The 27,880-nt window shown below is 32.7% G+C and overlaps 2 protein-coding genes across 2 annotated transcripts in view; one reads left to right on the plus strand and one right to left on the minus strand.

The window, feature by feature from the left end:
• LOC144851086 (uncharacterized) overlaps nucleotides 1-11,122 on the minus strand; it is a 134,720-nt gene extending 123,598 nt beyond the window's left edge. Inside the window, exons 1-3 of the mRNA XM_078708609.1 lie at nucleotides 10,991-11,122; nucleotides 7,205-7,312; nucleotides 6,478-6,657 (exon numbers count right to left, since the gene is read on the minus strand). Coding sequence (XP_078564735.1) covers nucleotides 6,478-6,657; nucleotides 7,205-7,312; nucleotides 10,991-11,054 — 352 coding nt within the window. The 5' untranslated portion in view covers nucleotides 11,055-11,122. The remainder of the gene's footprint in view (nucleotides 1-6,477; nucleotides 6,658-7,204; nucleotides 7,313-10,990) is intronic.
• A 9,430-nt stretch (nucleotides 11,123-20,552) lies between these two features.
• Nucleotides 20,553-23,852, plus strand: LOC144850351 (paired box protein Pax-6-like). Its single transcript, XM_078707616.1, has 6 exons — nucleotides 20,553-20,610; nucleotides 21,344-21,481; nucleotides 21,729-21,884; nucleotides 22,039-22,356; nucleotides 22,599-22,822; nucleotides 23,307-23,852. The coding sequence occupies exons 1-6, from the start codon at nucleotides 20,595-20,597 to the stop codon at nucleotides 23,511-23,513; spliced, it is 1,059 nt and encodes a 352-aa protein (XP_078563742.1). The 5' UTR covers nucleotides 20,553-20,594; the 3' UTR covers nucleotides 23,514-23,852.
• The last annotated feature ends 4,028 nt before the right edge of the window (nucleotides 23,853-27,880 follow it).

Here is a 27,880-nt window from a genome sequence, read left to right on the forward strand (position 1 = left end):
TACGCGAAATTCATAAAAACGCGCGTAAGTCATGTTGCGCAACTCTGACGTCATTCAATTATAGGAAAGCACAACTTCACGTGATTGCCCATATGTTGACAAAGTTATAAAATGTTAACTTTACACGTTTTAGAGATACGCTCTGCACAAAAATGACAGAAAGAAAGAAGAATAATACAGAAAAAACTAGACATGAAACTCGTCACTACGGACGAGTTAGTTATCCGCACGACAAACGCCACGTGCACGTCATACGTTAGAATTTTGCACCCAGAAAAAGAGTATGGCATTATGACCTGATCTGAAGAATATGATATGTTGTTAGTGCTGAATTCTGTCAATTTTGTGTCATATAGTATATACAGTATAAACAGTATAATCTGTATACATATTACATACAGTGTAGAATAGGTGAAATTACGGGACCCGCCATTTATTCCATTTTTTAACATGGCGACGGTATCAAAATGAAACACTAAAATACCAATTTTGGAAGGATATTATCTCAGCAACAACATATTAGCGTGTAGAAGAAATTTGGATACGTAAAATATAGATGCGCGCTCTTTTAAATGTGATGAACTATGACGCAAAATATGAAAATACGACTTTTTTTATTCAACTGGCCATATGATGACGTCACTACATCTGATTGACAAAATGTTCACATAAGTTCGCATCTACAATCCAATAGCTTCCAGAAAACGTTTTAATCGTGATTATCACATTTTATTCTTACGAGCTATAACAGATTAAAATTTACTGTAAAGATAAAATTAATGACCCACGTAATTTAAATTTTTAGGCATGATGACGTTATAAAAATTAAAATATTTTTAACTCATGCGAAAGATAGTTGATTGACCTAGATAATATTAAAATCTCGGAGAAAATGGAAGACGGATAAGCGTGATGCGCTCCATTGAATGTGATGAGCAATAACGAAAGAGACAAAAATCCTATTTTTTAAATTTGTGTGGCCATACGATGACGTCACAACATCCGTAAGGAAAAAATTCTGCATGAATTCATATCTACAACATATCTGCTTACATATTAAGTTAAAAAACTCGGGGGTAACGGTTGATCCTGAGGAGCTATAATAGATTCAAAATAGGCATAATTTTGACAATATTTTGTAACTTTTGCAACTAAAACGCATGCAAATGGTCTAAATCAACGTGTACGTATGACGTCATTTTAATTTGAAATGATGTCAATCTTTTTAAAAATGACTAGGAAAGGCTGGAAAATCACAATTTAATAGAAAAAAACATGATTTTCATGCTGCGTGCGCACTGCACGCGTAAAATTGTTCGCGCGCGGGGGAAATTTTGACATGCGCAAAATGTCATGAATGGCGTAAAAAGTTGATTAGAAATTAATTTTGCGCATTTTAAAATTTTAAATGCGCGTGCGCGCGTAACTTCTTGTAAAACACGCCATTTTTAGTTAACTAAAAGTTTGCCCTTGATATGACTTAAATTTTCATAAAGGGTAAAAAAAAAATTACGCTTGGTTTTTAAGCTATGATCAATCATTAAAAATCATAAAATCGCGCGTAAGTCACGTTGCGCAACTCTGACGTCATTCAAAATAGGAGGTGCACAACTTCACGTAAATGCCCACATGTTGTCAAAGTTATGAAATATTATGTTTACACATTTTAGAGATACGTGAGCCACAAAAAAACGGGAAAGAAATAAGAATAATACAGAAAAAAAATAATGATCCACTACAATAACAAGGAGTTATCCGCTACTAAGCGGATAACTATAAGCGGATAACTAATTAGAGAAACGCGCTGCACAAAAATAGCGAGAGAGAAAGAAGAATAATACAGAAAAAAATATTGATCCCATACAATAACAAGGAGTTATCCGCCAAGTGCGGATAACTAAAAAAAAAATAAGATGATGAAACAGGACAGTTACAAGGAGTTATCCGCCATAGTGCGGATAACTAATAAAACCTTCAATGGTTAATGCATTAGATATGAAGTACTCGGTAAAATATAGCCACACAGAGGGCGCATGTTGATATCTCGGCCCATGTTAAAAGAATACAATTTATTAAAGTTAGTAATCAACCGATTTTAAAAAACTGTAATAGGCATGTTCCGAAAAATTTAGAATGATAACTTGAATATTTTAGGCACTATTGTGCAGACAAACAAAGCAAGTACTATACTTGGCAAAATTCTATTTTGCCAAGTAATAATTTGTTTTATCTCCGCATTTATTAATTCATGTTTGTGAGTGAGCGATTTACCTAGAACGCAGAGGGTTATTGTGCGCATGCATTTGAATTTGGTTTGGGAATTTCGGCCATGTCGTCTGACACAATTTAGTCGATTATACGTCCACATGGCGATGTTGGATTCTGTATCTAAAAAGCATTCGCATTTCAACTATTTTTAGTACACAGTCGTGGTGAAAAAGTCTAAACCGACTTTAGTGGAAGATGACATGGGACAAATGATCTATATATAAATTTACGTAAGGGCAAAATTCGGTAAATCGCGCGTTATTTCTAGGATGTTTACTAGATGGTATATAAAGTTGTTTAGAATCTCGATACTGATTTAAACCACCAGATGTAACCCTGTTTACTAATTAAATTGAGTTAGATAATTAGTTATTGACAATTAAAACGAATTTAGGTTCAACGATTTGCCCCAAATAGGGGTGTTTTCCGATCGTGGTATACACTGTCTAATGCATGTTAATCTTGAAAAATACCCGCATACAATAATACGAGGATAATTTGCATTTTCCTATCTCCTCCTACGATAATTGCTTTTAATGGTTGAAAACCAGTTGAACAGCTCGAGTACAGTATCATAATGTTGAAGACAGGCCGATTTTCTTTAAAAAATGCTATTTTGATAGATTTAATATACGTTTATACAAATGTATTGATTTGCGATGAATGGAACATTCCAATCTCTCAGACTCCCAGTTTGTAAGTAAATTTATGAGCCCTCCATGGTTTAACACAAGTAGGTATATTTATGGGCCCTTTGAGAATAAACTTAAAACTGAGATCTAGCGTTGCAATACTTTGACAATATTGTAACAGTGTGCTAATTTTAGTTGACTACATTAATCATTGTGTCTATTTATTCGTTTCTGAAAACGACAATGTATTTTATAGTCCTGCGGAACGTACATTTGAAATCGCCAGTTTTTGACGCTGAAATTACTGTGTATTCGAGAACCATCTGTGGACACGAGCTAGATGGTACGCGAGCGAAGCGAGCGTACCATCTAGTTTACATAATTTACATAAGTCATAGGTAGTCGCAAATAGAAAAATCCCTTTATGTACGGCATATGTTCTTGTGTGTTCACATATATTTACCTACGCATTCCTCTTCACAATCTTCGCTTGATTGAAAGTTGTTGGCATTCTCATTACAATAAAAGGCAAATGGCTGACATGTCGTGCCGTCAAAGTAATACCGCAGAACTGGAGTTACGGAGCATGTTCCAGGTACTAGTGGTAGGGCGCATATATCTAGAGGAAAAGCCTTATGTTAAATGACATGTTGTTTCTTGTCAAGCATTCGAAACGTTCCTGCATATAATAATTAAAAACACAAGATGTTGCAGAAATAGTCTGAGATTATGAAGGCCAATATTATACACAAACATCTATAAACAATAGAATTTATTTGTGTTTATATTCATTTTTATTGTGACGAACATTTAACGTGGAATCATCATGTTAGGAATCTGTGTAAGTCACTTGGACACAAAATTACAATTTTTAACAAAGTAAGTAGATTTCTAAACGAAAGCCTTCTAGAAAAAATTTACAGAATGGCTATACAGCCATGTAGCGACTATTTCATTTCTGTATGGGGTAATACATCAGAAACACATAATAAGTAAAATCTTTAGGTTTCAAAAACGAGCGGCAAGAATAATTACAAAGAACCACGACTTCATAAACAGTAGAGGTGAAAACATAATTAAACAATTATCTTGGCAAAGTTTTGGTGCTGCACCAGATAGACTTTGTAATGAAATCGAGATGGTAATAGACAGACATAGATATAACACGAGAGCTTCTGATGTTGTTCCCCCGATACCAAACACGAATAAAATGAAAGAACAATCACTGAAGGTCGCAGGGGCAAACATATGGAATAACATACATTTTGACATTCAAAATTTAATTTCCATTAATGCGTTCAAATCGAGTTATAAAAACACTTTTTTTATCTAGGGAAATACTTTTTTTAAATTTTAAATCTGTTCAATGTATATTTTTATGTGGTGTATTCTTTTTTATGAATATTTTTTAACTTTGATTTTTAATCTTAATTTTGTATTTTTATTGTATGGTTCTCACATTTTAGTATTATTTTAGACTGTTTAATTATTATAATAACGCATTGAATCGACACTGTTAACATTTTTTTACTATTTTTAAGAAACTACTATATATTATGTAACCTTTATATATAAACCTTGAAAACAACAATTTCCCCGTTGTGGGACAACGTTGATATTGTTATCCAGTGGAAATATGTTTATAAATAAATAAAAATAAATAAATTAGTAAGACTGGAAATATGAATAATAGAAAATAGCAAAACTTGCAAAGACAAACAAAATAATATTACAATATAGAATAATAGTCTATGAAATAAATAATGATAATGTTTTATTTCTTATACTAGCAAGTCTTTGATTAGAAGCAATAGACTGCTACAGGGGTTATACTTTTATAATTTGCAGGAGCAATATAATATAAATTAAGTCTATATGATCTGTACAGATCTTAATACTATGCAAAATAGTGGGTAGTGGATGTCGACATAGTGTCATTCGATTGAAAAGTAGGCCCTCATGAATAAAATTCCAATAAATTGTTGAAAACGAAATTTAAACAATGAGATTAAGGCTATGTGATTATGATAATGAGCATCATACTGAGATTATGGTCATGATACTTATATTGTTATTAGAATTATAAAATTTAAATGTGATTAGGATCATGAGATTTATACACAAATTCTGATCATGGTATTTAGAATATGAGATTATGATCGTAACATTTAGAATATGAGATTTAAAATAATTATGAGACTATGATATTTAAAATATAAGATTTACAATATGGGATTATGACCATGAGATATATTTAAAATAATTATGAGATTTTGATCATGAGAATTAAAATATGAGATTATGATCATGAGATTTAGAATATGAGATTATGATCTTCAGATTTAGAATATGAAGATTAAGATCTTGAAATTTAGACTCATAGGATTATGGTCAAGAGACTATAAGTACTGTATAAGCTTTAGATGATAAGATTATGATTAGGAGATTTGATAATGCAGTTAATTCACAAAGAATTTGTTTACCAATTTTGCAAAAATTCACTGAGGAATAACATTCAGGGCATGTGCATGTATAATCAGTGCATGAACCAGCTACTAAGAAACAGGTGGCTCCATTCTGACAAAAATTTGAATCACATGGATTTGCCATAGCTAGGAATACAATCATACCACATCCTAAACACCAATTTCAGGATATATTTAAACAATTCTGAGTCATACTACGACTACATACTACTCTGTCCGTTAGAAAAAGCAAGAAACTGTAAAATTACCTATTATTAACAGCTTAAAAAAAACAGTCAAAGCTAAAATATAATAAAGACAACTTTATAGTAAAACCATGTTTTGTCATTGTCTTTTATCATACCTGTTTCACAGGATGTTCCAGAGAAACATGCTGGGTTGGAGAAGTAATGTCCAACAGTGGACTGACCACAAGATAATGATAATAATAAGATAGCATACAGCCTTTATGATGACAACAGTATTTAAACTGTTATTTTAAATATTCTTGGATCACAGGGTACAACAGTCAAGAAAATCGGTTATGTTTCGCCTACAATTTTTGTAAAAAACCGGACAAAAAGAAAAAAGGTTTTCATGCGGTTTCGTGAACACTGACTCATCCATGTGCATTTTAAAGAACCCACAGAGTTACCTGAAATTAAATTTAATAGCAGCACAACGGGTATAAAATAATAAAGTGAGTTATTCCAAAATAGTTATTATTTCAGATTTTGAGCAGAAGACTCATCATTCTTTAAAGATAATCACACAATGATGGAATAGTTTAAAGGAGTGGAATCACCCCAAGATAATGTTGATAATAATCAGGTAACATGCGAGGTGGTACTTATATAGTTCACTGTACAATATAATATAATTAGGGCAACAAACCATAATCAGTTTATCCTTTTCACTTAATGTACACAATTCTTAATATGCGCTCCGCAAAAAAAACCCAGATGGAATTAAAATCAATAAAACCTTCAATGGTTAATGCATTAGAATTATATTTTAAACTTAGACTTATAAATCTTTGAAGTAGACTGATGGAATTTAATTTAAATATTTACCTCCTGATCTTTAGACAATGGCAACCACTTAATACTTACCTACACATGTACTTTGACATGACCCAATATCTACAAAGTTGTTCCCATTTCCATTGCAATAAAAAGCAAATGCTACACATTCTGCTCCATTGTAGTAATATCTTAGTAGACCATTTGTTCCACAAGTAATTTGATCATCAGTCACGGCCTGTGGTGATGTGCATGCATCCGTTATTGTAGCTGTGATTTAAAGATGATGATCTTAATGATTAGCAATTTCTCACAATATTTCAAAAAAGGAAAGCAAATGTGTTGTTGTCATTCCAGCAAATTGTTCTTGTATTTACTTTTTGAAATAAAAAATGTGATATGCCTATTATTTTCTTTTTCTTTACAGATGTAATCCAGGTTACCAATTTATTTTGTTAAAAAAAGTCTCCCGAATTAAAAAATAAAATGTCTGCCATCGGAAAATAAACATTTGGGCCTACTTAATGTTAAGAAACAGTAAAAAGATGAATACATGTAAAAAAATTAATATTCTTTTAGATGACCAAAATGTGTCCAATTATTTCTTGACACTATTTAATGACTGAGCATTGCCAACTTTCTAAGACATATTATGCAATTACTAATTGCTCTTAGCGTATTTGTACGGGTACTATTTTCTTTTAAATGTTAGGTATTTAGGCACCGTCCATTAGGTAATGATGGTGTACCAAATTAGCGTGGATACAGCCTAAGTGGAGTAAAAGTCTAAAATAAACCAAATGTTATGTAGACTTACGTGTTTGACAGTTTATTCCACTAAATCCACTTGTACATGCACATGTGTAAAATGTAATACCATTGCTACAAGTCCCACTGTTAAGACATGGATTACTGGTACATGGATCTAAGAAAAGAATATTATACTTTAACCTTCTTGTACTGTAAATAACATACTCTGTAACAAGGCATGATACAGCATCATAAACAGCATTTATACAGCATTGAAAACAGAATATACATACTTTTTCCCGCAAGACTATACTGTATATGGTAGGGAGACGTAAAATCTCTATGTATAAAGCATGCATAGTTTGGCCTTAATTATTTGACAAAACAAGAAAAATAATCTCTGAAATGCATTGCATGCGATCTTCAGTTGAGAATCGCATATTTTTAAAGTCATACAGTAATCATTTTTCTGAATACTCTTGTTCAGATAATGCCGGTGTATTGATTGGTAACCGGGACTGCCCCAATCTCCACCAATGACCAAAAGAACGTACGATCACAGGGACTATTCATGGATTGACAATAAAACCGAAGAAAGAATATATAACCAGAGCTTAAATACCACATTCATCAGAGTTTCTAATACGTAGAAATAAGTTAAACAGAATCAACGATTTTGATTGGATGGCAGAAGTTCCGATACTACAGATATCTATTCTTCTGTGGCAATGAAGTAGAATACAAAAGAACATTCTTGGTCACACACCTCTAAATACCTTAGAAGAAAAGACGATCGAACAAATGAACCATTATGCTCGTTTCTATTGTAAGTTCCTTGAGAGTACTATTGTAATAGCTAGTTCTGAGCAGCTATAGACCATTAACATTATACCAAAAAAGAATAACAACATACGGTAGGCCTAGCACAATCAAGACAGAACAAGAGAGAACATTTTATTTTCATTTATCAACCCATATATATTTTAATCAGTATACTATTGTTTTGCATTCAGAAGGATTGATAAGTTGACACACTTGACCTTGACCGATTTTAACCCGATCAAAGTTATGTATATGTCATAAACCTCCCTTGTTACATAAATATAGAGACATAATTTCTCTAGATTTCATTATAAATCAGGCGTATAATTTATATACTATGAAATAAACAACGATTTCGTTTCGTTTCCCAAGTTGAGACTCGATCTTGGTAACTTGAATGCTGTAGACACCATACACAACTGACTAACATTTGAAGAAAGATTCCTCTGTGTATTTACTATTGTGAGCGCTAGAGTGATGACAAACAAACACACACACAAACCGAACAATAGAACAGCAACGCGAAAAACACACGGGTGAATTTGAAAAGAAATAGGTTTTTTAAACTACTCGCATCAAAAAAACCTGTATATTAAATCTAATTAAGTTTTACAATTACAAATAAAAAATTATAACTCTTGCCTCTTGTACAAAAATGAAGTTTTTTGGACAAGTAGTTCTCGAGAAAATGCAATTTAAGTTTACTTTTTACTTTAAGACTGCTCACCGGCTTGTGAAAATTCTGTCTTATCTCTTAACACTAGCCCTCGCGCATAGCGCGATACTTGGCCAAATCAAAATTGGCCTCCTGACCGTGACCCGATTTTGACCAAAAGTGTGTGTCTAATGCTGTGTGATTTAGGCTAATTTCACTACAATCATGTGTATACGAGTTTGGTGTAAAGGTTATGTAACCAGCCTTTCAACTAACAATAGCTTCAGTCGAAAAACACACGGGTGAAATTGAAAAGAAATAGGTTTTTAGGCTATTCGCATAAAAAAACCTGTACATTAAATCTAATTATGTTTCAAAATTACAAATCACAAATTATAACTCTTGCCTCTTGTACGAAAATGAAGTTTTTTGGACAAGTAGTTCTCGAGAAAATGCAATTTTACTTGATACTTTAAGACTGCTCACCAGCTTTTGAAAATTCTGTCCTATCTTTTAACACTACCAGGTCTGAAAATAATTTTTAAAAGTGGTTCAGAATTGGGACCGTGGTCCGGATTTTAACCAAAATTGGGCGGTGTCGTCCTTGCACCAGGGGACATGTATTCGAATCAAAATTGTGAGCGCTAGAGTGATGACAAACAAACAAACTACCCTTCGCGCATAGCGCGATACGTGGCCAAATCAAAATTGGCCTCCTGACATTGACCCAATTTTCACCAAAAGTGTGTGTCTTATGCTGTGTGATTTAGGCTAATTTCACTACAATCATGTGTTTACGAGTTTGGTGTAAAGGTTATGTTCAACTACCAATAGCTTCAGTCGACTAACAATAGACACACAAACCGCACCAATCAACATACTTGGCTAATTTTTAATTTGGCCAAGTAACAAACACACAAACCGAACAGATCAACATACTTGGCCAATTTTCAATTTGGCCAAGTAACAGACAAACTAGCCCTCGCGCATAGCACGATACTTGGCCAAATCAAAATTGCTTCCTGACCTTGACCCGGTTTTTTTTTCTTTCCCGATTGTCTTATACCATGGAGGAAATATACTGTGTGATTTAGGCTAATTTCACTACAATCATGTGTATACGAGTTTGGTGTAAAGGTTATGTAACCAGCATTTCAACTAACAATAGCTTCAGTCGACTAACAATTAGAACAGCAACGCGAAAAACACACGGGTAAATTTGAAAAGAAATAGGTTTTTTAAACTATTCGCATGAAAAAACTTGTATATTAAATCACATTATGTTTTAAAATTACAAATCACAAATTATAACTCTTGCCTCTTGTACAAAAATGAGGTTTTTTGGAATAGTAGTTCTCGAGAAAATGAAATTTTAGTTTAATTTAATTTAAGACTGCTCACCGGCTTTTGAAAATTCTGTCCTATCTCTTAACACTAGCAGGTCTGAAAGAAATTCTAAAAAGTGGTCCAGAATTGGGACCGTGGTCCGGATTTTCACTAAAATTGGACAGTGTCGTCCTTGCACCAGACGATATGTATGGTAGTAATGTGGAGTTATTGGAATTAAAATTGTAAGCGCTAGAGTGATGACAAACAAACAAACAAACCGAACAGATCAACAAACTTGGTCAATTTTCAATTTGGCCAAGTAACAAACACACATACCGAACAGATCAACATACTTGGCCAATTTTCAATTTGGCCAACACACGCGATCGATTACATAAACCTCCTTGTTAGCGGAGGTAAATTACAGCTCTGCTTCCTAAGCAGTAGGCCTATTACTGTACAAGTAGGCCTACTCAGGCCTACAATATTGGCCTATTGTTAACTCATTTTTATTTTACTTACTGTATTATGGACGCACCTTCATTCAAGAAGTGTGACACTGTTTCAAAAGTAGGCCTATTACTTTTGTTAATGTTATTTTTTTATATCTTGTACATAATTTAGTTTAAGTTTCCTTATACTGTAAATAGGCCTATTGTTATTGTTACTCTGGACGCACCTTCATTCAGGAAGTGTGCCACTGTTTCAAAAAGTGTAGCTTCCACATAAATTATTATATTATTATTATTATTGGTTAGTTGTTTAGCACTACACTACTAAGAAGTTAAAAGCAGAATAACAGTTTGAATAGAACGCTAAAGAAATCAATCAAGTTCAATTCTAAAGGAAAGGAATTATCAGGAACGCTTGGTTTTTACAAAAGAGACCTCTTTTTGCTCAGTAATGTTCTTGCTTTTTTAAACATAACGCCGATTATGGGTAGTAAATAATGAATCACATTGTCTCATCATCAAAGTACAAGGTAACTGGGTCATCGATAACGTGTTGTGTATAACTAAGTTGAAACTAGCAAAAAATGTAGCCTACCTGTCTGAGAGTTAACCAAAGTAATGGTAGTCAAAAATATCATAAATGCTCCCGAAAATCCCATTGTGAACGGCAGAAATGAAAATAGGCCTACGAACGTACAGGTGCGTAGAATATATCGTTTTTCCCAACCTAGTAAACCCTAAACTACTTCGTGGAAGAATAAATTTTGTTGTGAACGAGCCTCCGTTTTAAAAATAAAGATTTTATTATTATTATTATTATTATTATTATTATTATAACAATAATAATGATAATAATAGTAATAATAATAAGTAAAATGATCAGTAGGCTAGAGACCACAAAGGAATATCTAAGCCTTGGCGTTGATTGGTGAGCTACACTCTGCCATGTAGTACCAGAATATTGATGGCTAAACAATAGAGTAGATATTCAATGAATAGGTTACGCTTCGGTTGAAATATATAAACGAATTACAAACAAATCCCGTACCTGTGGGTACCAGACAAAACTGAGAAAACAAGCCTCAAGTTTATAGAACGATCACTCATATAAATACATTTTTCTTTTCTACTTATTCCTTCTTTTTTTAATCTCACCAGAGTCATCGTCCTAGTAGGTTCTTAATGTGCAATTGCTACAAAGACAAAATCCAACAACTGTCATTCTACAACCTGTTCTCAGTAATTAACAGTGAATTTATAAAATGTATTTGTTATATACTACACTGAAAACAATGTATTGGTCCACAACATTTGTTTCAATATTTCTTCTGCACGGTTAGAACTTTAATCGTAGACTATTACAAGAAAAGTTCAAAATTAACATAACAAGTTGAAGCAACTGTTAAAAATAACACCCTAGTCTGTGGCTGTCACGAGAGTCTCTGTTGAAGACTGTAGTCAGTCTACCAGATAATTATGTAATCAATTATTATCAGATGTCATTCAAATTAAAAACATGCATGAAGAAAAAGAAGAGCCTAATATTTTAATCTTAGGCGATTTTAATGCTAGAATAGGTAGTTTTGTAATGGGGGGCGACCCAATAGTCAACACGAATGGTAATAGATTAATTGAGTTTAGTAACTATTTTCTGTGAAGGCGAAATCACATGCTGTAGAGGCAAATAACAAAGTACCATTGATTATATTTTGTCCTCAAAAAACATGTTTAATGATAATACTATTTCCGAAATGAAGATGGACGAATTAGGACAACTTAGCTTGGGTAGTGACCATAATATGTTACTACTTAAATAACTCGAAAAACAAAGATAATAGGTGTAGTAAGAAATATATATGGAACATTAAGTTTGGTGAAGATTTTAGTGAGTATAATGCCTATTTAGAAAGGAATTTTAAAGAATGGGATGCAAATAGGTTTGATAATGTTAATGACTTATGGAATTCCTGGAAGTCTATTGTAATTAAATGCGCAGAAGAAGGCATTGGTAAAAAAAAGGGGTTGGGGGGAAATCTAAACCATGGTTTGATAAGGAAATTGAGAATAGAAAGAAAGCAACACACATTCATAGAAAAAGAAAAGACAAAGATGCTGCAACATGTGACTTCCTTGGCAGAATTACCAACAAAAGCGGTTGTTTGCTGAGAATTTGATAAAACAAAAGATATTAGAAATGAGGGTAGATAAATCAATTAATTGTTATTGCAAACAAAGGAGGTAAAAATTGTAAGGAATTCTGGCAAACAATTAGAGGGTCAAAGTTTAACTTTAACAAAGTACTGATTGTTTTAAGGTTCCAGTGTCTGAATAAGTTGTTACTAGCGTTGAAAAAAAGCCGAAACATTAAAAAACTATCGAGAATCACTAAGTATTCTAAAAATATTACATTCAATAATAATATATACATTGCTGAGAACTGTATACAAAACATTAGAAACAACTTGTTCAGAGATGATGAGGCTACAGATCCTCTATGTGATATTTCTATTGATATTGAAAGTATAAAATATTTATTTTATTTTATTTATTTTATTTATTCATTTCCCAACCAACAGTGAGCTCATGGTTCACCACTTACAGGAGGGAACACAGACAAACACGAACATATACAATAACAAACATTAAACTAAACTACTAACAATGTTACGAAACTTACGGAAATTATTACTAAAAATATCTAACTCAGGGTTTCTTAAAGTAAAAGAATTGTAAGTTTGACTTAATCTACTAATAAAACCATTTTTTAAAACATTTACTCTACTAAAAGAAATATGAAAAGTAGTATTTCTTCTAAGACGACGACTAGGGACTCTAAGATAAAAATTACTAACTAAGTTACAGTCAAATAAAGAATTAATACATTTATACAAAAAAACAAGATCAAAAAAGGTTCTACGAGACTCAGGAGATCGGACATGGAAATGAAAGTCAGGATTCTGGTTGTGGCTGATGTAGCGTAAAAAACGGTTATGCAGACGCTGAATGCGCGTAGACTGAGTTTTCGAAATAGAATTAAAAATAACAGAACTGAAGTTGAGAATGGGATGGATAATTGAATAATAAAGGTGGATTTTGGTTTGCCTGTCAAAATGTTTACAATTACGCCACATCAGCCCAAGCAGTCTATTGCACTTGCCAACAAGATAATCAATATGAAAAGAAAAACAAAGGGAACTATCAATAAAAACACCAAGATCTTTTTGCGATTGCACCCTATTAATGGGATTGTCATTAAGTTATTTAATTATAAAATAAAATGTTCTTTTTCAAAGTAATAGTTAAAATATTGCACTTTACTGGATTGAGGGACATACCCCATAAAGCAGCCCAATAACATAGCTTGTCCAAATCCACCTGAAGCCTGTCAGCATCCTCAACACTACCAATAATTCTGTATAGCTTAACATCATCAGCAAACATAAGACATCTGGAGTGGGTGAAGAGTTTTGGGATATCATTGACAAAAAGATTGAAAAGGAGAGGACCAAGAATCGATCCCTGAGGGACACCGGACTGAATAGGAAGCCATTCAGAGGATATACCCTCAATGACCACTCTCTGGAACCTACCATTAAGATAACTACGAAACCAGGAGATAAAATCATTATGAAAACCAAAACGTTGTAATTTTAATAAGAGTAAATTATGAGGAACAAGATCAAACGCCTTAGAAAAGTCAGTGTAAATAATATCACATTGCTTCCTGCCATCAATGGCTTCGTAAACTGTGGTCAACAGGGTGGCAAGGTTTGTTTCACATGACCTACCAGTTACAAAGCCATGCTGACAGGAAGCAATGGCAGGAGAAACATGAGTCGAAATATGGTTAAAAACAATTTTTTCAAACAATTTAGAAATGGTAGGCAACAGAGAGATAGGTCTATAGTTAGAAATCAATTTCTTGGTCCCCCCCCCCCCCCTTATGAATAGGAACAATATTGGAACGTTTCCAAACGGAAGGAAATTTACCGGTTTGAAGAGATTTATTAAAGAGGAAAGAAATAGGAATAGAAAGAGGACGAGAATAAACGTTAAGAACATGGTTACTGAGATTATCACATCCAGATGCCTTATGAGTCTGAATGGATGACAGTAACGAGTTAACAATTTCAGATTGAATAATTGGAGCATTGAGAATGCCGACAGAAGCCTCAGGCAGACGTTGGTGTTCATCAGTCACAGAAGGTCCAGATCTAAAAACTGAATGAAAATAACTGTTAAATAAAGCAGCCTTATCATTAGTTGTCTCCGCGACCTTGTGCCCATGCGACATAACCGACGGATAAGAAGACGATTTAGTTTTGGTCTTTATCCACGACCAGAAGCGTTTGGGATTTGCCTTAAGATTACCAGAGAGTGATTGCATATAACTTTTATATTTAAGTTTCATAAGGACTTTAAATTCTTTTCTGGCAACGGAAAAAGCATGTTTTGATTCATGTGTATTAAGTCGTTTAGAGATATGAAAACATTTCTCTTTGTTTTTAAGAGCGACTCTAACTTCATTATCAAACCATGGCGGCATTTTTCTTTTAGGTCTAACAATAGGCACAATATAATATGTATTAAGTATTGCAAAAAATTGTAAATCTCCAGGTGAAGATAACATTACTAATGAACTAATGAAATGGTGGTCATATTATGGTAAAATCTCTGTTAGATTTATATAATAGAATCATCCTTTTTGAACACCCAACAGAAGACTGGAATTTAAGTTTAATTATTCCTATCTTTAAACATGGTGATAAGAGAGAATTGAAAAATGGAATCTCTCTTACATCTTGTGTATCAAAATTATTTAATAGAGTAATTGCAATGAATGTAAACTATTTGGAAAGTGATAATGCACTGACGGAAGTCCAGAGTGATTTCAGGAAAGATCATAGGACGTGTGAAGACCATATTTTTTTTTCAAAAGTATAGCTGCTTTAAGAAAAAAAGAGGGTTTGGCTTTCCTGGACTTCCGAAAGGCATTTGATTCTTTGGAGAGATGGGCTCCTGAAAGCCAAATGGAATATAGGTATAATAGGGCGTTTGTGGAGAATTATTGATAACATGTGTGCAAATGTCAAAAGAAAGTAAAATATGGGGATACTGTAACTAATGCATTTTTAATTGAACAAGGAGTTAGACAGGGATGTATGCTATCTCCTATTCTGTTTTGTATAATGAGCTCACAAAAATTCTAAAAATAAGTGATGTAAGAGTACATATTAATAACATATGGCAAGGAGCCCTTTTCTGGGCAGATGATACTGTGCTATTATCTGAAAATAAGCAACAAATGACTCACTAACTGCAAAATTTGCCATTGATTGGAAAATGCAAATTAACCCAAAGTAAATCAAATGTACTTGTAGGTAAGAAAATAGATAAACACAAGTTATGGAAATTAGGAGACCAGTCGATAACCGAGTGTGAAACATATAAATATCTAGGTGTAATGATATCAGGAGGTGCAAATGACCATAGCCATGTAGAATACGTTATACAAAAATGTATCCGACTCATAGGCTATATAAAAGCCATAATTGGTAATTTAAACAATTTTAATAGAGTATATTATGGTGATATCCTCTGGCGAACAATTGCACTCCCATCAATAAATTATGGTAGTACTATTTGGGTTGGCAGCAAAAGTGATTGTGAAGGAATTGAAAGATTACACTTTACAAATGGCAAGGTCTCTCGGAATACCCCCTGTGCTACTCTTTATGGGGAATTTGGGTGGTCAAAAATCTCATATATTCAAAATATAAATAGAATTAATTAAATGGAAAGAATTTTAAAGATGGAAGACGATCGTTGGCCTAGGATATTACTGAAAACACTAGTTAAATTGACAGAGAACTTTAATGATCTATCATTTAAAATTCCATTATTTGTTCAAAATATCATTGATAATTGTGGTACACATGATATTTTTTCTGATATTCGAAATGGTAATGATAACTTTGATGCCAACTGGGCTTCCAATACAAAAATAATTATGAAAGATCTAGCTCTCTCTCTCTCATTGAGTTGAAGACGGTAAATGTAAAACGTCAATTGAATATTATATGTATATAAAAAATGAACCAAAACTTGAACAGTATCTACTTGATAAAACTGACTTTGAAGGAGCATCGTTAAAAATTAAACACCCTTCCCCTTGAAAGAACAAGGCCAACAGCCATTAAGTCGCGTGCTACAATGCATAGTGATACCGGACCGACAGACAGACCGACAGACCGACAGACAGACCGACATAGTGAACAATAGAGTCGAGTCCACGCGACTAAAAACATCTAAATGGTCAAATGACCCTAATGCTAATGGCTGTTGTAAATTGTGCAACAGAAATGAAGAAGAAACCATTATGCACTTTGTGTTAACATGTACCACTCTAGAAGAAGAGAGAAAAAAACCAAATTGCTAAATTCCAACAAGAACTTTTGGAATGTAATCTTTTTTATTTCTATGAATATTTTCACAATTTATATTTATTCAACAAAACCCTTCTTATTCTAGGCAATGACCATGATTTATTTAATCGACACATTCTGTAAATCATTGGCTAAATCTTTATGGAAGAAACGTTGTGCTCTTTTAAATTTTGATTTCTGTTTAGTTAATGTTGATACGTTTTTAAGTATGTTTGTTTTCTTTTTTTGTCTTAGTGTTGAGTATTACACACACCGTTATACTCTTTATTTTGATTCATTCCATGAAATTAATTTTATTTATTTATTTTGCGTGTATCTAGGCTAAACATTTTTATTTATTTTTATTCTTTTTAAGTTTGTTTTTTTTTGTTTTTTTTTGTAAGAGTTATGTTTTGTATTTCACACTACATTCTATTATTTTTACATTTATTTTGACTCATTTTTAAGATAATAATTTTATTTATTCTTGTATGCTGTATTTCACACAACATTTATTTTGTTAAATTTTAAGTTATTACTTGGACGCACCTTTATCATCAAAGTGTGCCACTGTTGTAAAAGTGAAGTTTCCAATACATTAACTAATTATTATTATATCTGACTGTAGTACTTTTAATACACGATATCTCTCTAATTAGGTTCCTATCTGGAGACAACGTAACGTTATGTAATAACCAGATTAATAGAATTTTTTTTTTGCAGAAATCAAAAGTTATGTGTATAGAAAGCAGTACTCATATTAAAAACTAAGCAGGTTGTACTCTTGAACGCAAACTGGTAGGGTATTTTTTATTGTTGAAATGAATGGAATTTTCCACGAATCGGAGACGAAGACATATTACTAATTTAGACCAAAAAAAGCATTTTAAAAAATCTAAAAATTAGGTTTTAGATCCTTTGTATAATTTTGATTAATATGGGAACATCTCTACAAGATGTGGAATCGTTGGAAAAAAAACGGAATTAGCCTAGATGAGTTCCAGTTGCCTGTCGAAGTTTCGTAATGGTATCGCTGTCTTTCTAGGTAGCGGCATGCATGTTAGTATTAGGCGAGGTCCAAGCGCTTAAATATTATATTTAATATATTATTTTAAAAACCCAAATAAATGTTACTGTTTCATCATAAACATTCATTATTTGTATAATAATATAGATGACAAAATATCGTTGAATAAAGTTTACCAAAACTATATTTATTAAGGTGTGTCAAACCTACACCTATCTAACCCTCTAAATAACATCACAGACGATGTTGGACGAAGATTGCCGTATTAATTCTGCAGGCTGTTGCGTGCATTATATATGGTATTCATCTGGACAATGTGTAGACCAAATTTTATAATGTACTGTATATTGTATTCCATGACAATTCATAAATACAGTGTGACGTCTGACACCGTTTTACAATTATTAGGCCTAGTTGTTTCGTCCATTACCAAAACAATCTAATCATTAATTTCGTCAGACCTACTTAAATCATCATCGTCGCTTATTGGCTGTAGATCAGTTGATAAATTCGTTGTTACTCCATCTAATAACAACTCCCTGGTTATACAAATCAAAGCACTGATGATAATGAAAGTAAATCTTGCTATTTGCTCGTTTGTTTACACTAAACGAATTCATTAAATTTGAACGTTTTCCAATAGTTGTTCAACCAATAAAGCTTTGAATTGTTCCCATTATCTAGATACAAGTCTATTATTATTAATCTCAATTTAATTCCAATTCAAAATTAGTTTATTAATTTACAATTGTAATAACACTAGTAATTTAATAGCGCCGTGTTATTTCAGTGTAGGCGCTCTGTAGTAGTATTGTCATCCGGGTCAATCGCGATAAATTAATGACGTAAAAACGAGTAAATATTATTATTTAACAAAATATATCGCATCGATTTTTGTAGCAAGCAATTCTCATCTGTTAATTTATTAATGAAATGTTTTCCTTCCCATGAATACAAAATAGGATAGTAATCTCCGTTACAATTATTAATATTCAATTGTTATCATACATGGTAATTAAGGCGTGTAGTTGTATTCAATACTTAAAAACTAAACCTCAAATTAATAAATCAAATAAATAAAAAAGACATCTTCAATAATATTATATATAAAATAAATACAAATACATCTACAATAATATATATCAGTTTGAAATAGAAAACAGTAATTATACCTCATTACTAATATATATAATATAAATTAAAGATGTATTGTCCCCCAAAAACATGAAAAATGAAGATAAATAAAATCAGACTTTAAATGGGCCATTTTGCAGTTTTAATAAAGTTATTCACTTCTGTAACAAAAAAATATTAAAAAATAATAATTTCACTTATAAAAAGACAAATGAAACGGTTAATTTTAACCAAAAATAAAAAAATTAAGTACTTTTTTGGTTAAAAATATTCTTTTTTTCAGGTAGGTCATTCTTTTTTTCGATCAAGTTTTTGGTCAAAGTCAATAAATATTACGTGACATAAAAATGGCATATTCAACAAAAAATGTGAAAAAAAATTTTTCTTTAATATATGCATCAAATTTACTGTGAAAAAACATAATAATTCGTTTTCATTAATCGCTTTATAATTGGGTACAATGTAAGCAAAACGTCAGCTAGCATTCGTTTATAACAGCGTTACTCACACACGACACACGCTTCTGTATCGATAAAGCAAACCACAGAAATAGGGCAGTATCAATGAATGTATGAAAGTCAAAGAATAAATATTATTTTTTCACATACACTATGTACAAGCGAAAATGTTTTAATTGTCTCATTTATCAATTAAATTCGTGTTGGCTGCTCTGATTTTGCACTAAATAGCAAACAACGTTACTAATTGGTATAACTCGCCTATGTGTTATAAAAACAATCAATAACTTATAGAACGATTTGAACAGCCCTGCAAAATAAAAAGGGAATTAAATAATCAAAAAGGCCTATACTGCTGTTTTGCTTTGACAGGCAGTTTTGCTGAGGTAGATGTAGTACGTATAGACAATGAAGCCTGGAGTTAGACCTACACCACCGCAAATCATTAGCGTCGGGTGAGAACTTTTGGATACTTTTGAACCCGATTTGTGCTTTATCTCCACATATGATATTATTAATAGTATCATAGGCCAATTCCGAAATGTTTTTTGTTTCACGTGTAGTGCATGTGCACGATGTTACATCGTCACATGTGAAAACATGAAACATTGTATCACGGAATTTGCCTATGAATACTAAATTTGCCTATGATGAAGATTGACCGATAATCAGCTGGTTTTTACCGGGTGAAAGATTTTTAAAACGTATACATTCGCGCGGGCTACTTCATTTTGAATACCATTAGGCTTAGGCCCAATTTACTAGTTTATGCGTGAACATACTATTATCATTAAGACTTAAATTACCTGCCTTTACTTACTTATTGCAACTATTAATTAGGGTCTCTTTCGTATCATTATTGATATCGTTGTGGACCTCGGTTGTAAACGAATCTGCAATTACACACTTCGTCACATAGTTAATTACATATTTACCACATATTGATTTCTGTACCCAATTGTTCAGTATATATCTATGGATGAGATGAGCTAATTAATGAAATACGATATGTTTGTGGAAGAACAATAGACAGATCCCTACATTGTTTGAGAATATTATAAATATAAGATTTGATACGCGAGATTGCAAACCACTTGTTGGTGGTCAGATAAATTGAAGTACATCTACTTGTCAGCTAATCCCTCTCGCACTTCAATGGCTTCTTCAGCAGGTAAGAGACTATCTATCTTTTTATTATACTGTTTGTATTAAGTTTTACATTTAAAAGTAATTTAATTGGAATGTTTTGAGTGGTGTTATAAGATGTATATTGCCTCACAAAACATAGTTTTAATCAAGTTGTTCACTTTTTAAAAAAAAACAAAAAACAAAACAATCAAATTGTGGTCAAAATGATTAAATATTATTATCCAACAAAAAATAAAATTATTTATTCAGGGGAAAAATATCTTTAATGATTCCACTAATTTTATTATATATTTTGTTTATTTTTACTTAAAGAGTAATACTACTTATAATTTCTATATTTAACGTTATTCAATAAGTGGTGGTTTAACTTAATTTAACGTTTAAAACAGTTTCTAGGATGAGTTAAATATAACCAGAACAGTTTATAATTCTTTCAGAAAAGTTATATTAAGTATTATTACGAGTAAAGTAGGCCTACATTAGTTTAAAGAAGTCGATAGCTAGATATGTTATTTTGTATCAACACAAAAGATAAGTCTCAATTCTATTCGAAACGAAATATGGAACAACCCACAGAAATGTAAATAGGCCTAATTGTACTGATTTTATTATCCATAAACAAATTCGCGAGTTACACTCGTGTAATAGAGCGCTTTTGGTACCTCGATAGGGAAACGTTACACCAATTATGTGTGCAAAACTTAAGAATAATTCAGACATTAATCACACTGGCAATTATTATTTTATATCTGTAGGTTTCAATACAATTTCTCCATTCCACATTGGAAACGCTCACTATGTTGACGTAGGGCGCCACAGGATGATGTCGAATCGTTACAATGAACTTTCACGGCAGCTGATGATGTCACAGGAATGTTTTAGCAAACTTTTCGGTAAGAAAATCGACTCATATGAATACGGTTCTTTATCCAATGTGCAAACTTTGTTTTAGATACACAGATACACTTAACAAGAGCTTTGATTATAGACTTTCCCCAAGTCTGTAGTTATTTCGAGGCTTTTCGATATTTACAAGCTCAAGTAGTACACGTATGAAACGTCATAAATATTTATCTTTTAACTAATATTAAGTCAAAACTCTGTCTACTTTGATAATAGTAAGACGTTTTTTCTGGATAGGTCAACGTTACCTAGATACAAACACCAGAAATGGATCAATTGGCGGAAGCAAACCCAAAGTAGCAACTCCAGAAGTTGTTGGGAAAATCGAAGAATACAAACAGGAAAACCCGTCCATTTTTGCGTGGGAAATTCGCGATAAGCTCATGGCAGACGGTAAGTTCATAAAAAAGGAGCATATAATAGATAGAAGATACGTAAGAGAAAATGTAAGTCTATATTATAAAATCATGCTGTGTGAAAATATTGTGTAATACTAATGTATGCTACACAGTTACTTGAATGTTTTTTATTTCGATTTATTCATTAGGTGTTTGTACAGCATCAACCACACCTAGTGTTAGTTCCATCAACCGTATTCTTCGTAATCGAGCAGCCGAGCGTGCTGCCACAGAGTACGCCAGAGCCACAGAGCAAGCACTTGTCTCCTCATATTCATTCCTACCTAACATCACCGTACCAAGAATTCACTGCTCCTATAACGGGTTATACAGTCAAAATCGGAACTTGGCAGATTCGGGTAATCGTGTACTGATTCACAGGCCTAGAGCAACACTTTGTTCGTCTACCATGTGTCAGAACCGTTACTCTTTTGACGACAAACGTACGGGAGCAATCTCGTCACAAGGTTGGTAGGATAGCGTTACATTGGATATCAAGCTTGGTTTAAATTTTGCACTTAGACGCAACGCAAAAACGTAAACACATCGCAAGTAATTTGACCATTCATGACACATATTTGCCAACTGTGTATCTGGTAGATTCGCTACCAATTGTCCTCCATTTTTTAATCAAGAGACAGTAGCCTACGTAGGCCTACTTTTGTATCACAAAATCAGTTCATTAATCTCACTTTATTTGTCCCCAAAGGTCACAAAGAAGATGATCACATTCAGAGTAAACTTTTCAATGGCGCATTAACTTCTAATTTAGATGACGATGACTGTAAGCGTAAACTGAGGAGAAGCCGAACTACTTTTACTAACGAACAACTAGATATACTTGAAAAGGAATTTTGTAAGTCACATTATCCTTGTGTCAATACACGTGAAGAGGTTGCGACTCTGACACAGTTGTCAGAAGCCAGAGTTCAGGTAAGGATTAGGAAGTTATTAAAAAAAATAAGGTCAAAGATCTCGAAGATTTTGCTATATAAACTATATATATTTGTTGGTAGAATTGAGTTTAAAGTATGAAACAAATGAATGCCCAAATCTCGACCTTTTCGATGATTTAATGTGTATATCACACATGTATTCTTGCCTGTCATATAATTTACCACTGGATATCATATAGGTGACGGGGATTAATTTAAATATTACAAATGGCGACATTTTGAGAATCGCAGAATATAATAAGGAAACTAAGACTAGAGAAATAATTTAAGGCAAAATACCATTGACGATCAAGGTACGCGACACGACATCTTGAATTCTGTGGTTGGGCTACAACGCCTGTCCCAACAATACATCCTCTAAATACGATTAAACAGAATTTAATTGTCATTTAAATTCAAATTATACATTTGTCCAGAAGTAGGCGTATAGTTCAATCTCCATTTTTTTCTAATTTATTCAGGTATGGTTCTCAAACAGAAGAGCGAAATGGAGACGTCATCAGAAGTCCGAATCCCATAAACAGCATCATTTCTCAACTTCCATCATAAATATGTCATCATCTTCATCCACTCCTTTTCAAGATTACGATCATGAGTCTCGCCATCAGATCAACAAGCCATTCGTACTAACGCCCTCTCGAGATTCGGCGTTTTGTTCAACTAAGTAATATAATTAACATTTAAAAAACATTTTCTCTTCGGTAAACATGTATATAATATAACTTACTAACATTGAATAGAACGTGCCAACATTATTGTACAGTTAATAATGTTTAATGTAGAAGCTTATTAACCAAAGGAAGTTTTCTTAATAACACCATAATCAGGTAAAGTGTAACGAATAATTAGTCATTACAGTAACTGTAAGTAGAATAATGTTAGAGATATGGTTAAATACCAAAAAAGGTACAGGAACAAAGTACTTGATAATTATGACAAAATCAATGTCTTCCAATACTACTAGAGGTCAGAGCAACCTATTTTTGCATCGTAGCTAACAAGCAATTACTCGCTATCAATTAAAAACATCAATAAATAAATTTGTTGTAACCTAAATGTAATGTGACATTTTTCCTTCTAGTTCTGTTATGCTGTGTTATTAACAATGGTCATTACCCATTTCCGTCTCTTGATTCGTGTAATTATGTCGTTATTAGATTTTCTTAAAGGGAATGAACTATATAGGCCTAGGCCTACTATTGCCATTGCATTGCCTACAGACATTGTCATTACTTCTATATATTGGTTCAATATAGGCCTACAGCAATACTTCAATTACCAAACCGGAACCGCTCGTTAAAGTAGCACAAAAGTAGTTGAATACCATTAATTATAACACACCTGAGTGTATGCATGCCATTCCTATCACGTGCCGTTCAGTAAGAGTTCTACTGAAGTTTCAATTTAATCGTTCTATTACACGACAGCTTTTTCTTAAAAAATATAATTCTGTGCTACGCGCGGTTAGCAATTGTTCTCGGCGTTGAAAACCAACCTGTAGTGTGTACCGTCTATCAGTTCTACTCCGTTAATAATTGGAGCGCTGACATTTTGAATGGCATAACATCCCGTCCAGACTTTGAACGTTGATTAATATGAAAGTGGCGGATTAATAATTGGATACAAGTTTACGTTAAAACAGTGTACTCGTCCGAATGTATTATGTTCTTGAAATTAAATTCTTGATTCAACTTGTTTCAAAAGTTTATTATACAGTTTTGGTTCATGTACTAAATTATCAGGCCTAGATTATACGTTACTTCTGTTTTATGGCAACCGCCCCAGGCCATTTCCACACCCCCGTATATGAGTGAAACCAGAAGAAAACTCAACAAAATATCGATCTCAGCATACTATTAAACCGTGTAATGTGATCATTTAATATCAATCATTCTATATAGTCTATTTCTCTATCTAGTGAAACCGTGCCTCTTTCAATGTACGAAGACAATAATATAAGGCATGCACAATGGTGGTTTAAAAAAGTGGGGCCAACAATTCAATTGAGCTTATATGTTGAAATGTTTCCGTTTTTCAGTATTTCAACATAAGAAACAACATAATCTGTCAAACACGGAGAAGAAACTTAAGGCCTATTACCCATTGTAAATGGCACAATTAAAATACTCATATTCCAAAGTCAAATGTTTAACTAGACATGAAACTCGTCACTTTGACGAGTTAGTTATCCGCACCACGACAAACGCCACGTGCACGTCATACGTTGGAATATTGCACACAGATAAAGATTATGGCATTATGACAAGAACTGAAGAATATGACATGCTGTTAGTGCTGAATTTTGTGTCATATAGTATATACATGCAAACAGTATAAGCTGTATACATATTACATACAGTGTAGAATAGGTGAAATTACGGGACCCGCCATTTATTCCAATTTTTAACATGGCGACGGTATCAAAATGAAACACTTAGATAGCAATTTCAGAAGGAAATTATCTCAGGAACAACATATTAACGTGTAGAAGAAATTTGAATACGTAAAATATAGATGCGCACCTTTTTAAATGTGATGAACTATTACGCAAAATATGAAAATACGACTTTTTTTATTCAACTGGCCATATGATGACGTCACAACATCCGATTGACAAAATGTTTACATGAATTCGTATCTACAATCCAATAGCTTCCAGAAAACGTTTTAATCGTGATTATCACATTTTATTCTTACGAGCTATTACAGATTAAAATTTACTGTAAAGATGAAATTAATGACCCACGTAATTAAAATTTTTAGGCATGATGACGTCATAAAAATTAAAATATTTTTATCTCATGCTAAAGAAAGTTGATTGACCTACACAATATATAAATGTAGGAGAAAAAGGAATACAGATAAGCGCGATGCGCTCCATTGAATGTGATGAGCAATAACGAAAGAGACAAAAATCCTATATTTTACATTCGTGTGGCCATACGATGACGTCACAATGTTTTTTTAGCCTTATTGATGCATGATCCGATATCTACAACTCATCAACTTCTAGATTTTGTAATAAAAATAAACGGTTAACGGTTTACTTTAGAAACTATGACTGTTTAAAAAAAGACATAATTTTGACGATTTTTTAAGCTTTTTCATAAAAAACGCGCACGAATTGTCTAATTCAACGTGTTCGTATGGCGTTATTTAAACTGGAAAAGGTCTAAATTGTTTTCAAAATCACTGGGAAAGGCTTGAAAAATATAATTCAAGAGAAAAAAATATGTTTTTAACGCTATGTGCGCACCGCGCGCTTAAAAAATTGCGCGCCCGTGGGAATTTTTGACATGCTCAAAATGACAAGAAACGCGTAAAAAGTTGATTAGAAATTAATTTTGCGCATTTTGAAATTTTAAATGCGCGTGCGCGCGTAACTTCTTGTCAAACATGCCATTTTTAATCCGTAGAAAGTTTGCCCCTGATATGACTTAAATTTTGTCAAAGTGTCAATACTAAATGACTTTTGGTTTTTAATCTATGATCAATCATTGAAATTCATAAAATTGCGCATAAGTCACGTTGCGCAACTATGACGTCATTCAAAAATAGGAGGTGCACAACTTCACGTAAATGCCCATATGTTGTCAAAGTTATGAAATGTTATGTTTACACATTTTAGAGGAACACGACTCACAAAAAGGAAGGAAGGAAAGAAGAATAATACAGAAAAAAAATATTGATCTCATACAATTACAAGGAGTTATCCGCTTGGTATACCAAGCGGATAACTAATAATGAACGTTATTATATAAAGAGTTACCAGCATCATGGTTATTGCATGCCAGAGATATGCACGAAATTATACAATGGCGAAGTGCCGGTGAAACAATTGTAAGTTCATTTGGATGCAGCTGGGGCTGCTGTCCACATGTACAATACATACTATAATAATAATAAATACAGTACATGCATTCATTTTGTAAAGTATTACACAGTGGAAGAAACTAGAGGTAGTTGTGAAATTCGGAAAAAAGTGCCGATGTAACTTACCTGTGTTGTGAGTATTTTGTTTTTTTTGTTTTTGAACGAACGTGTTTGCCGCCGGCGGGGTAGGTACACTTTACAAAACAACGTAATAACATGTAGAGAAACGTGGGCTCGTTCACCATGGTGCGTGTAATATATTTCATAAATGTTTTTAAAATTAAAAACCGCGAATCAAAACGAAGTAAAAATATTTACATGGATCTGCTTTTAATACAGAAAACATTGGTATTTTTACGGCGTCATCCGTTACAGGTTTTACAATAACAAACCTTTTTTTTGCTTACTCAAAATAAGATTTAAAACAACACACTGATACAAACTGGCGCCCTCACAATTAGTGGAAAATGGATTGACGAAAAGAATTCATTCCAACACGCACGTACTTATGTTTTCAAATTAAATGTTAGACACGATCATTTGTAATTTCTAGACTTATTTCATGGGTGTACTGGGATTTGTGAGAGGTCGATGCAATATCGATCGTACAAATATTTTTATTGCAAAACTCGCTTAGACAGCTAAACAAGTATATTATTAGCATTGTGGAAATAAAGATTAGGACAAGTCAAGCAATAAAAACTACATTTTCTCCTAATATTCGTCAATAGGCCTATAGTCAATTTATAGCAACAACATTTCACTCAACATTTTATATTTCTTTGTATATAATATAATTTAATCTAACCAGTTAGGCCTACATTGCACGTTATCTATTTTAAGGCATGCATGATATGTATATTGTAGCCATTTTTAATTTTTTTGGTTTGTGACAGACAAGTTCGGTCTTTATAGTATAGTAGTATATTTATAAAGTAAAGAAACATCGACATTTTCATTTTTTGGTATTTTAAAGTATTTCCACGCGGGTCACATTCAATTCAATTTTATTTCATAAGATAAATCACTGTGTTATAACATGAGAGTTTTTTTTTATAGTAAAAATAACATAACTCGTCCTGGTGACGAGTTAATATCATCAATGGTTATTTGGTATCGTAATAATATAAATTAGTAGACGATAGTATTACTGCAACTGTTA

This window comes from Antedon bifida, chromosome 8 (assembly GCF_963402885.1).
Source record: "Antedon bifida chromosome 8, ecAntBifi1.1, whole genome shotgun sequence".
In the NCBI taxonomy this organism is placed as follows: Eukaryota; Metazoa; Echinodermata; class Crinoidea; order Comatulida; family Antedonidae; genus Antedon; species Antedon bifida.

What these genes read in the sequence shown, in the direction of transcription:
- LOC144850351 (XM_078707616.1), top strand. An exon ending in CGATAAGCTCATGGCAGACG is followed by an intron (nt 21,885 to 22,038) that starts GTAAGTTCATAA and finishes TTTATTCATTAG; the next exon opens with GTGTTTGTACAGCATCAACC. An exon ending in TGTCAGAAGCCAGAGTTCAG is followed by an intron (nt 22,823 to 23,306) that starts GTAAGGATTAGG and finishes TAATTTATTCAG; the next exon opens with GTATGGTTCTCAAACAGAAG.